The sequence below is a fragment of the Arvicola amphibius genome, chromosome 9, assembly GCF_903992535.2.
Source record: "Arvicola amphibius chromosome 9, mArvAmp1.2, whole genome shotgun sequence".
NCBI classification, from domain to species: Eukaryota; Metazoa; Chordata; class Mammalia; order Rodentia; family Cricetidae; genus Arvicola; species Arvicola amphibius.
The window spans coordinates 97,910,244-97,922,313 of record NC_052055.2 but is presented as its reverse complement, the minus strand read 5'-3'; the positions used below and the strand labels follow the sequence as shown (position 1 = coordinate 97,922,313).

Genomic DNA, 12,070 nt, shown 5'->3' with positions numbered 1-12,070 from the left:
TTTAGGCAGCCCTTTAGGAAGAAGTGGAAGAAAGGGAGGGGGTTGTCTCTCTTGTCTCAGAGGGGAGGATGAAGCAGGTGTTCTCCACCGATGCCATGAAGGACGTCTCGGGGTGTACAGTACCTCAAGAGTGCAGTTTCGGTGCGTTAGGCATCTTCAACCTTCTTTCAAAATAGAAACAAAACACCACCAGAGTATAAACGAGATGTCCCGGTTGCCCCCTTTTCCTCTTCCGGTTTTGTTTGTTATATATGCATATAAAACAGTCTCGGTATTTATTATGCTTTAATTCTTTTTTTGGTCCCTCCTTCCTTGGACTTCAAAAAGAGACTCCTCGGTCGGTGTCTCCCCAGTCGTTCTCCCCTCCTCCTAGAGCCCTGGCACGCCTGTCTTTGGGCGGAGGGGAGGCGGCCGAGACGCACTGGCCCAGGCCAGGTGCTGGGTCTGCGCGGCGGCAGCGGCGGCGGCGGCGGCGGCGGCAGCGGCGGCGGCAGCGGCGGTTTTTGGCGGCGGTTCGGAGACGGCGGCGGCGGCGACCGTGGCGGCGGTGCTGACAGCGGCTGCGGAGGTGGCGGCGGCGGCCCTCTTCGCGCTGCGCCCCCGGCCTTCACTGCACGCTGGTCTGCAGCCCGTGGTGCGGTGGCGGTGTGTCAGCGCTCACGGTACCCACCTGCGAGTAGACATCGTCCGGCGTCTGCTGCTGGATGCCCGGGGGTGTCATTCGTTTCTCTTTTTGGCGCCGGTTGCAAAACCAGACCCGCACGACCTCCTTTTCCAGCTGCAGGCTATCGGCCAGGTTGGTGATTTCCTGGGCCGAGGGTTTAGGGCACTTGAGGAAGTGGCTCTCGAGCGCGCCTTTGACGCTCACCTCGATGGAGGTCCGCTTCTTGCGCTTGCGGCCCTGGGCCGCGATCTTGTCGATGCTCGTGGGGCTGCCGGTGCTCGAGTCCGCCTCCTCCAGCCACTTGTTCAGCAGTGGCTTGAGCTTGCACATGTTCTTGAAACTGAGCTGCAGGGCCTCGAAGCGGCAGATGGTGGTCTGCGAGAACACGTTGCCGTAGAGCGTGCCCAGAGCCAGTCCCACGTCGGCCTGGGTGAAGCCCAGCTTGATGCGCCGCTGCTTGAACTGCTTGGCGAACTGCTCCAGGTCGTCAGACGTCGGCGTGTCCTCGTCCGAGTGCGGGTCGTGGCTGTTGAGTCCCGGCCCCGCGCCGCCGCCGCCGTGATGCGGGGGTCCCTGCGCGTGGTGAGGATGCGGCGGGTGCGGGTGAGCGTGGTGGTGATGATGGTGGTGATGCTCCGCCAGCTCGGGCGTGTCCCCGCGCACCAGCCCCGGGTGAACCAGACTCTGGGCTCCACCACCCGCGCCTCCGCCGCCGCCGCCGGGACCCGGGGGCGCGCTCAGCATGCCGTTCACCGTGAAGCCTCCGGGCTGGGAGTAGAGTAGACTCTGCGGCGGCGGCTGCTGGCCGCCCGCCATGGACGGGAGGTGAGCGGCTGCTGCTGCTGCCGCGGCGGCAGCGGCGGCGGCGGCGGCGGCCCCCCAGCCCCCAGGGTGGCCCTGGTGAGGGGGTGGCGGCGGGGGCCCGAGGTGCGGAGGCCCGCGGTGGTGCAGCGCGGTGCCGGCGTGCAGGTCTTCGCGTCCAGCGCCACCCTTCACGTCGGGGCCCTGTGGCGGCGGCGGTGGCGGCTGTGGAGGCTGCTGTGGGCTGCCGGCCATGCCCACCGCGCTGCCCGACCACGGCGAGCTGGCTTCCACGGCGGCGGCGGCGGCAGCGGCGGCGGCGGCAGCAGCGTGGGGCAGGGCGGTGACCCACTGGTGCGCGTGGCTCAGCATATGGCCGCCGTTGCTGGCAGCCATGGCCCCCTGCATGAAGTCGCTCTGGACCATCTTGACCGAGGACGGGTCCCCCCGGTAGGCACCGGAGGTCACAGCGGCGCTCCCGGGCTGCATGCCACCGCCGCCGCCCCCCGCCCCGCCGCCGCCGCCACCGCCCCCTCCGCCACCGCCCGCCCCGGCAGCGTCCGAGTGCACAATGGAGCCGGCCGTGAGCAGGCTGTTCCCCGGCAGGTAGGGGTTAGAAGCCGCCGTGGCCATGCCGCTCCGCTCCCGCCACCCCACCGCCGCCACCACCGCCGCCGCCGCAGCAGCAGCCGCGGCCGCCGCCGCCGCTGCCGCCGCCGCGCCCCCCCGCCTCCCGCCTCCTCCCCCCGCTCCTCCTCCCCCGCCCCGGGTCCCCGCCGGCCCCGCCGCCTTCGCCGCCGCCTCCTCCTCCGCCGCCTCCGCCCCCGCCGCCGCCGCCGCCGCCGCGGCCCGGGGCAGCAGCTGCAAGGCCGCTCGGCAGGGCGCGGGGGTCGCGGGCGGGCCTCGGTCAGCAGCAGACGCCGCAGCAGCCGCAGCAGGAGCAGCGCCCTGGGGAGGGGGGATCGCTTCTCGGGGTGAGCTCCGTGGCCAGCCTCTTCAGGGGGGGTCGTGGTCTCCCCCCTGGCCGGGAGCAATCGGTTCGCTCCAGCAAGGCTCGCCCAGTGGGGCGGGGACCCGTACTTCGGGCGCTCTCTCCGGGCGCAGGGGCTCCGGTTGTTCCTCCTGTCCTCGTCCTCGGGCGGGTGCGGACTCTGCCCCGGCGCGGGGCTCTGTCCACCTGCTAAGCAAAGGTTTCACGCGAGACAACAAAGGACGAAACGGTTCCTTTCTTCCTCGGCCAAATTGTGGGTGGCCAGCAATCGGGCCGCTCCTTGCTGGTCCGCTGGCTTCTCTCCTCTTCAGCAAGACATTTCACTGTTTCCCCCTAGCATAGTAAAACTTTTCCGGTTCTTACTGGCGTGGTGATACTGACGGCTCGCGTCTGCGGAGTAGGGAGGCTGGCTCCTGTTCTCCCCCTCTGGTCCTCTCCTTTCAAGTTTTGTTCTGTCCTAGAAAAACTTCTTGCGATGGTGCATTTCTCTGAAGTTGCTATTGCCGGAGCTCTTGGATGTCTCTGAAACAAGAGTCCCTTTTCATTTTCCTCGCAACAGTCACGGTCTGGTGCGACATCTTTCCTTTTGGGCAGAAATTAGGAAACAAATATAACAAGGCAAAAATTGAACAGGAAAAAAAAAATGTCGAATTGCTCTGTTACCTTGTTGCTGAAGGTTGGGGTTGGTGTTTTATTTTTTCCCCGGCAGTTGTCTGGAGAAGGAGGAAGAAGAAGAGTGCATTGGTGGAGATGGAGATGTGTGTGTGCATACAGGGGATCCTTGATACACAACCAACTCCTGTGGGCACGTTGTACCGCTCCTAGAGTGCCCGACGGCGGGCGCGGGCGCGGGCGTGCCGGGGCAGAGTTGCAGCCGGAGCTAGCTCTGCGCCCGGGTTCTCTCTTTCTCCCGGTCTCACTTTCCCTCACCCTCTCTCTCTCTCTCTCCCTCTCTCTCTCTCTCTCTCTCTCTCTCTTTCTCTCTCTCTCCCTCTCACGAGCGCCCGCTCTCGCTAGGATCTGACAGTTCGCTCCCTGTCCCTCCCTCTCAGAGCAGGGACTGTCGAATGTTTACCCTCCGCCGCAAGCGCGCACCCACCACCACACTTTCCCAAATACAAGGAAGTCGAGCACCAGGGCCCCCGCTGATTGGCTACCCGCTGGGTGATTGGCAGGCCTGGAATGACTGGCTTAGGACGCGCGGCCCCCCTTCCGGCCGTTCCGATTGGTTGCTTTTTAATTTAGGCAGAGCGTCGTAGAAGCTGGAAATCTGTCGTCCCCCAGCCTCCCTCCCCCGCACCACTTTCCCCTCCCCGCCCCTCCCCCGCCGCCCCCGCCCCCCCTCCGCCCCTCCGCCACATCTTAACTCTTAGTGTCCGGCCCAAACGTCTGCGTTCCCTCAGCGGCTCCCTGCCTTCGTGATTGGTCTGGGAGGTTGGGGAGAAAGGGAAGAGAAAAGGAGGAGGCGGGGAAGAAGGGGGTTTGAAGGAAAATGATGAGGGGAAAAAAATCACGAAAAATAAGTCTACCCATTCTACCTAGACTGCATTGTGTTGCACCCCCAACCCACGCCAGAGATTTGTAAAGCGCGCGCCACGGATGTACGGTTCAAACTAATACCTATAGACAGATGTGTCCCCAATGGTTTCAAAGTTTCCTCTTCCCTTCCCGCGCGAGCCCCCATCTCCGTCTTGCCGGAGGTGGGAAAGGGAGGCTTGCTTCGCCCAGAGCTCCGGTGGCCAAGCTTCTTGGAAATCCGCCACTGCAACTTTGTGCAGCCGTCGCGCGCCGGCGGCGACCCTCTTTGTTTAAGTTCTCGGATGCCATCATCTGGGAAACCTGCAGCCCCGTACCAGCGCGGGGCCCGCGCGTGCGAGACGGACCGCTTGCTGCGGCTGCTCGCTCTCCCCCCCCTCCCTCTCCTTCTCCCTCCTTTCCTCCCTCCCTCCCACCCTCCTCTGGGATTCTTGCAAGTAGCGTGCGTGCCCTTGTGAGTTTGGAGGGTGCTGGTCAACGAAGCCACTCGAGGTATTTGAAAGGCAATCAGCCCGACCGTCCCCCTAGATTCATCGTAAGTGTATTCGACCCCAATGCCTTTAGAATGCTGTGACTGCCTCAGCCTGCCCAGAGGGCTCGGGTCCGCTAGCCGCGCCCTCCCCCGCCGCTCCACCGCTGACTGGTGGTGGTGGTGGTGGTGGTGGTGGTGGTGGTGGTGGTGGTGGTGGGGTGTGTGTGTGTGTGTGTGTGTGTGTGTGTGTGTGTGTGTGTGTATCGGTGGGGTTTTTACTTGCTTGCTATTCTTGGGACATGGGGAGGCTTTAATTTCCTCTTTCTTTGGGTCTCAGGTTTGCGCGGTGGCTGTGACCGCTGGCGACAAGTGCTTTCTCAGCCGCAACCCAGCTGAAAGAGTTAAGGGGGCCGGGAGGAGGAGTGCGCCCGGTAGGCGGGAGAAGCGGGGTGGGGGGGGGGGGACGCGGCCAAGCGGAAACGCTGCACAGAGGAACCTCAGCGAACCAAGAAAAAAGAGAAAGTGGCAACGAAAACAAGGGCAAATTAAACCCTCCTTGGGGATTTCCAATGAACTAACCCAATTCGGACATTCAATAAATACACGACTCTTAATGAGGGTGCTTGTGTTTGCATCCGCACCCCCCAGCTGCAGGGCACCGGCCTGCAGCCTGCAGCCTGCAGCCTGCAGCCTGCAGCCTGCAGTCCCAGTCCGAGCTGCAGCCGAGAACGTAACCTGGCGGCCAGTGTGCTTCGAATATAAAGAACTGGCCTGCCTTCTCCCCCATGCATAATTCCTCTGCCGAGCTCACTTAGGGGAACTCAGTTACAGTAGGAGCTCTCCAGCTCAGCAGCAGCCACGCAGCCTCTGCGTGATCTCGAGATTAACCGTAGACGCGAAGCATTTATGTAGGATTGGGTCCAGCTCCTGCTTGCCGGGTGAAAAGATACCATCTTAGGAACATATCTAAAAGGCAGCAGTAACCAAAGCCCCAAACAGAACGGATTCCCCCCTCCTCCCCAAAAGGTTCCTTTTTATATTTATGTATGCGTATATGTATATATAAAAGATGGAACACAGATTTCATTGAATAAATCTGAGATCTCCAGGTGCAGACGTTTGAATGGTCGGTGCCAGCACCCCGTGTTTTCCTTTCCTGCCGATTTTGCTTGGATCCGGCTCAAAAACCGAAAGAGTCTCGTGGTTTTGTTTACACTGAATGGGGAGGATAGGAACAGAGCCATGGGGCCGCCTTTCATTAATATACAGTGAGGATTTTGTCTAAATTACTGCTATGAGTTTCACAGTACAGGCTTTCAAAAGCCGTCTCAGGTGGCCTGATGAAACGGGATAGCGCCTCTGCAAACAGAACCACTCTCCCTTTGCGAGGAGGGTGTGCGCGTTCGGGAAGCCCCCCAAACGCTGTGCTCCTCAATAACAGAAACGCACTTCTGTTCCCAGGTCTGTCCCTTTCCCCTCCCTTCCATATACTTAGTTCTCAAATCGCTCCCCAGCTTCCCCCCCAGTCCCGCCCCACCCCATCCGCCCCCTCCCTCTGCCGAGTGTGATTGTTTTGTCTGGAAAAAAAAAATCCAAAGTATATAACAAGGGGAGAACAGTTAGTGCTGATTTTCATTTGCATACATTTTCATATATTTTGGTGAAAATAATAGACTAGTGAGAACTGGGCTTAGAGGAGTCAGTGTAAAGGGAAGGCTAAGGATGCGCCGGTTCTGGAGAGTAGAGAAAAAACGCCTTCTCCTCTACCCCTCCAGGCACCTTATTTAAAAAAACAACAACCTTTTATTTAAAAGTCTAACCTTGGGAGTTTGCTGGGTAAGTGGTTCCTCCCACCCCCCCATTTTCTTCCTTTGCTTTCTCCTTTCCCTTTCCGTCCTTTCTGGTGTATTTATTTATGTTCTTGTAGGTTTGGAAGCTTTATTTTCATTGCTTGGGAGCAGAGAGGAAGGGAAAGTGTGTCGGAGGGAGCGAGCAAAAGGAATCTGACGTTGCTAAAATAAAACATAAAAAGGTGGACTGGTTCCAGAGGCCCTCACAGCAAGGGCTTTGCTCTTCTGGGTGAGACAGAGAGAAAGTGCTATTGATTTTAATTGTTGATTATGGGAGGGGTAACCCCTCGAAAAGAGGTGCCTACTAAGCATGGAGTATATAAATATTTCTTGTTTGAAATTTCCCCCAGAGAATCAAGGATGCAGAAGGGAAAAGCCTGGGATCTGTAGCTAGTGGGGGTGACTGAATTGTGAGTCCGTCCAGGTTAGGATGGGGAGCAGTACGATCAAGTGGGGAGGAGGGCCTGGTAACCACTGACTGAGGGCTAGAGAGGAGGAAGCGATGAGGGAGCCGAGGGAGTAAGTCAGTGTGTCCCTGGTTAACGCTGCAACTGGGGAGCAGGCCGTGAGCTGCAGCTTCTGGCTCAGTAGTAAAAGCCCATCAGAAAGAGGGTGATCAATCAAAACTAACCAGGACATCCCTGCTCTCCACTCCCCAAGGACGCTGGAGCTTCTGCATCCAAAGTACCAGATTTCATATGTTTTCTATTTGTGACAGTCAGACCTAACCCTTCTTATCACTACCCCCGGGTTTTGGAAAATTCAAGGGTGTACTTACTTAGATAAATATGGTCGAAAGAAATAGCTATGCCAAGTTCAGGCCAGTGTGATTATCTGACTTTAGTAAAATAGTCTGGGTTTGATCTTTCGAAGGAAGCCACATTTGGGCGGGGAGTGGCAGGGGTTGGGGTGGGTGGGGGTGGGGGAGTCAAATGTCTGGAATTATACTCACTTTTGTATACAGAACACCTTGCAATTTAGAATTGGTAATTTATTTGGAAACAGTTGATGCTAAATCAATGCAGTGGTTTGTAATGAGGGAGGCAGAGGTGTCAGTTGGGGAGGGGCTGAGAATCACTAGGTTTCCTCCCCTTGTTTACAGCCTTTGCATCTGACTGGGGTTAACTCCGTGTGCTCCATTGGACCAGATGCCATATAGAGCTGCTCCCTGAAGATCATTTGTTTCCTTGATGGGGAACATTTCTGAGCAGAGCATATTGGTTGCCATAGAGAAAGAAATAAAAGGAAGAACACTAGTCACATTAAGCTATATGTTTGTGCACTGGGCTTTAGATAAAAGGACCTTGATTCAGCCAAAGAGGAGAAGGCAAGCTAGAGATTTCTAGGACCACTAAAACTAGCTTTATTTTGTTTTGGACTTTTGCAGTTGAAACATATAAGCTAATTTTATTGGTTGTTGTTAATTTTATATGACACGGTTTACTGAACAAAATAAACTTTGCTTAGCACTGCACTGTTGACTGGTCAGCAGGGGGCGCACTGACTCGCTGTAGCAGGCACTCAGGAAAATGTAGCCAGTTCAAAAGCAAATCTGCCCTTACGAACTTGCCAGAAGAACAAACACCCTTACCTTTCTATGCATGTTCAAGGGAAGAAGGGAAATGATTGCACCACACAGGATTTTAAAATACTAGGACAATGTTCTCTCCTCACACCAGCCATGCCTGTAAATGGCCCAGGAAGACAGAGAATGCAGAAACTGTTCCCGGTTTCTCTCCAGGGAAGTGTGACTAGGGCTTATATATATATATATATAATAGGCTGAAAAACAAAAGCAAAAGTAAAAATAAAAACAAAAACACAAAACAACTAAAGAATTACTGTTAGTTATATTATAGGCAACTTAAGAAAATATCTTTCAGATTGGTGATGATTATCCTTTTGGAATCAGACTAGAAATGAATGTTGAAGTATTATATGTTGGATAATGGCTGTTTCAGCAGGACACAGTCTCACAGTTGTGTAGAACTCGGGGGCTTGGGGATGGAGCAGGTGCCTGGGATCTTTCACTCCAGTTGATACCTAGTAGCCACTTTCGCTTACTGGTTTTAGAAGGATTTAACAGCCTTGAAAGGCTTTGTAGAGAAAAGAAAATGCAAGCTAGACAGAGGGTAGAGGTAACTGTGGACTTGAACCTTTTTAGGACAGTTAAAGAGGAGTGTTAGATCCAAGGATTTTTTTGGGGGGGGGGGAGGGAGGGGGTGAGGACTGCCAGTGAAAACTGCAGCAAAGGATGAAAAAGTCCTATAGCAAAGTCGGAATCTTCCTAAACCAGTGAAGGGCAAATCCTAGCTGGTTCTGAGGATTTAGTCAGTTTGTCTCAAACAACAATTTTCCCAAGGAGATTTAGAGAGTTACTAAGACAGGCCTGGGTGACTGGGGGGGGGGGGGGGAGGGGGCTTCCACAGTGCAGCCGAAGGCACCTGTGAACTGAGTGTCACAAAGCCTGACCTCTCTGAAAGCCCTGCTACTGGGGGATGGGGGGTGTCACCACTGGCTTCTTTTCAACTATAAGTTTTTTTTTTTAAAAACTGATTTTGATAGAAACTGCGACTTCGTCTAGGTTGGAAAGACTATATTCCTACAGTCTTTCATAGAAGCAAGAGAGACACTCAGATAAAAGCATACGATTTTTCACCCTGGACCCTTTCCACATTCGGAGTCAGGAAATGCACTGTCAGGTTGGTGCTAGGAAATCCAAGTGAAGAACCGAGGAAACTGTAATTTGAGCACAAACACTGCTTTCTTCCTCAGCTCTGCATTGCGGACAAAAGACATCCAGGGGAGATCCACAGAATGGGACAAGTCCCAAAGCTTAGTTTGCTTTACATGCCCAGGGTTGCTCAAGGCAGTTAGGCTGTAAAAGCAGGGAAAGAAACTTTAAAAATTCATTCGTATTGTAAAACACTGGTTAAACCCTCACGATTCTTTTTTAGGGAACATTTGTGTGTTATACAGTTCTTTGGGGCTGTGATGGTCTAAGCAGCTGCTCCCCCTCCCCTTTCTTGAAAATGTTCTTGAAAGAACGGAGAAGTGGAGGGAACCCTCATGGTTTCTAGAGATTGATATACCTTACAGTGAAAGAAAATAAGAATTCTTGGACAAGCAACAAGTTAATTTGAGAAGAGCTGTTCCTTTTACAGGGACAATGATAGAGGTCTGTAATGGCTTGGGGAGGGAAATAATCAAGGTGGGTATGAATTAAGATCCAAAGTCCTGGGCAAAATCTACAGGCTTAATTATTGGGGACTGTGAAATTGTTTTCGCCAAACGAGAGAATGTAGACCATTACCTGGGTCAAATGTGCACAACATGAAATGGGTATTTTTTTTCCTCCTTTGCTTCCATTTCACAATGATAAGGCGGTCCAGGAAAGCAGCAGCACGAACACAGGCAGTTTCACTTACCATCCACACTCTGAAATAGTCAGCTTACCCACAGTCTGCACTATGTGGCCTATACAGAGGGAGAGGGCTCTGCAATAGTGACTTTTGGTTAGAAGATAGACTTTATTTGGTGGACAGTAGAAGAGTTGCTTCTTGGTATTGCTAAGGTTTAGGAGTATGCACCCCCCCCCATCTCTTTGATAAACAACCGGTTCCTCTGATCTGGAGGCAGGGAGCAAACACTTAGGTTTCTTCAGGTTGGTTTGCAGGAGTAATTATGAATTCAAAGAAACTATGATGCTTTACTTTAAAGTTAGCAGCAGCAGCCTTAAACTACAGGGCATTTCTGATTGTGTGAAATAAATTGAGAAGGCACAGCAACTTAGTTGGTGATCCTGTATGTGCTTTTGAAGCAACCCATTTCCAACTGTTTGCTCTCCGGAGCTGTGTGCAGTGCATCTGTCAAGGCTGGTAATGCTCTCTTCCAGTGGCTGGGGAAGCTGCAACTAATGGATTATTCTGGCCTGCCCTTCACCACCCTTCCTGGGCTCCCAGACACCACGGACTTTTTCAAATTTCAACTCCAAGGAATAGGTAGCCCAGAGCCCAGCTGAATGACTAGAGGTGATGGGGAAAATATGATTCATTAGCAACAAATGTGGATATGTTCTAGCTTGAAAAATATTTCGAGGTGTGTGTGTGTGTGTGTGTGTGTGTGTGTGTGTGTGTGGTGTCTTATACAAAAACAAACCCCGGAAATATGAACTCAGCTTTACTAGAGGGGGATCTGAAGTTTGTGTTCTTACATTGGCCCTAACAGATTTGAGCTGCTCTTTGCCTGGGGCTTCTCCTCCATCAACTATTCCATCTAGTTTCACATCATCTTCTCTGGCACCAAACCAGTAGTGCTGGGATGAAAGGAGAGGTGGTGTGGCATCCTAGAGAACAATCCTCCCTCTCTCTCTCTCTCTCTCTCTCTCTCTCTCTCTCTCTCTCTCTCTCTCTCTCTCTTTCTCTCTTTCTTTCTGTCTGTCTCTCTCTCATGACATTTGACCTTCCTACTGTCTGAGGAGCTGGGTGTGGGTGTAGATCTAGGCATTTAGACTGAAGTCTAGTGCTTTTTTTTTTTCATCTCTATGCAGTGCTTCCGTGGCTTATTCCATCCTAGGATGCTGTAGCTTCCTTCCATTTCACAGTTCTGTTCCTTCTCTGGGGTCCTGCCCAACTCAGTGCCTGTCTGGGGCTGTCCTTCTTTATCGGTGTTTCCAAGAAAGTGCGGTTGTTGCGATTCACTTAAAAAAAAAAAAAGAATGTAGTAGCAAATGTATTCATTGAGAGTTGGTGCTTCCAATATCACAAAGTGTGCAAGAGTAGAATTTCAGCTGATGAACTAACTGATAGAAGTTTAGGTGGCAGAATGAAGTGACCTTGCTCACTATGGCTTCCTGCAGCTCAGACTGACGTCCAACTTAAAAGTTGTAGGTCCAGGATTTCTTTTAATACTCACTTCTCTGCCTAAATTTTCAGCCGGAATCCAAGTTAATAAAGCCCGAGGGGGAGAATCCCCGGCTCAGAGAGGCACTCGATAACATTAAACGTTAATTTAAAATCAAACCAGGGCACAAAATTCACTGAGAAGTCACAGCTTGTGCTGTCAAACGGCAAGGACTGTGTTCCCTTTATTTTTTTTTACTCCCCCCCAATCAAAACCGATCAAGTAAAACTTTGCTTGGAATAAACGCCATTAAAGTACTCTGAATTAAAAAATTGTACGATTTTATTGGGGTAGGGTCTTGGCAACAATCCCCACACAGGGTTGGAAGGCAAGATTAGAACTTTTTTTTCAGAAAGGTTTGCCTCAGAGACTAGAACTCCCATTTCCATGTGGACTGGGAGCCCCATTCCACAGGAAGGGGTCCCCCCCCCCCCCGCAGCCATTTATGTGATTTGTGGGAACCGACAGGGACACTTGCCGAATTCAGCAGGAATCTGTTCGGCCTCAGGGCTAAGTCTGTCTTTCTTAGACCGTATTCTAACGGCATTTTATTTTATTTAGGGTTCAGTTTGCATAATAAAATTAAAAGACTTCCATTACGTCCCCCTTTCTGCCTGCAAATACACAGAAACGTCTTTCAGAGTATTATTTGAACACAGAGAAGTCTGCAGAGGTCCAGTTATCATTGCTTTACCATGGAAAAGAAAAAGGGAAAAACCTAACCTTCAAAGCCAGAAAGGGCCGAGGTAAAAGGAGTGAGGTGGGAAAAAAAGCTGGGGAGATGGGAGAGCCTGAGGCGGGCAGAAGAGAAGTGGGAGGCTGGTGAGGTTACAGGACCAGAGACAAAAACGCTG

The 12,070-nt window shown here is 53.0% G+C and overlaps 1 protein-coding gene across 1 annotated transcript; it reads right to left on the bottom strand.

Moving 5' to 3' along the window:
- Nucleotides 1–607: 607 nt before the first annotated feature.
- Nucleotides 608–2,098, bottom strand: Pou3f3 (POU class 3 homeobox 3). Its single transcript, XM_038343943.1, has one exon. It carries the CDS (start codon nucleotides 2,096–2,098, stop codon nucleotides 608–610), a length of 1,491 nt encoding a protein of 496 aa, XP_038199871.1.
- Between the last annotated feature and the right edge of the window lie 9,972 nt (nucleotides 2,099–12,070).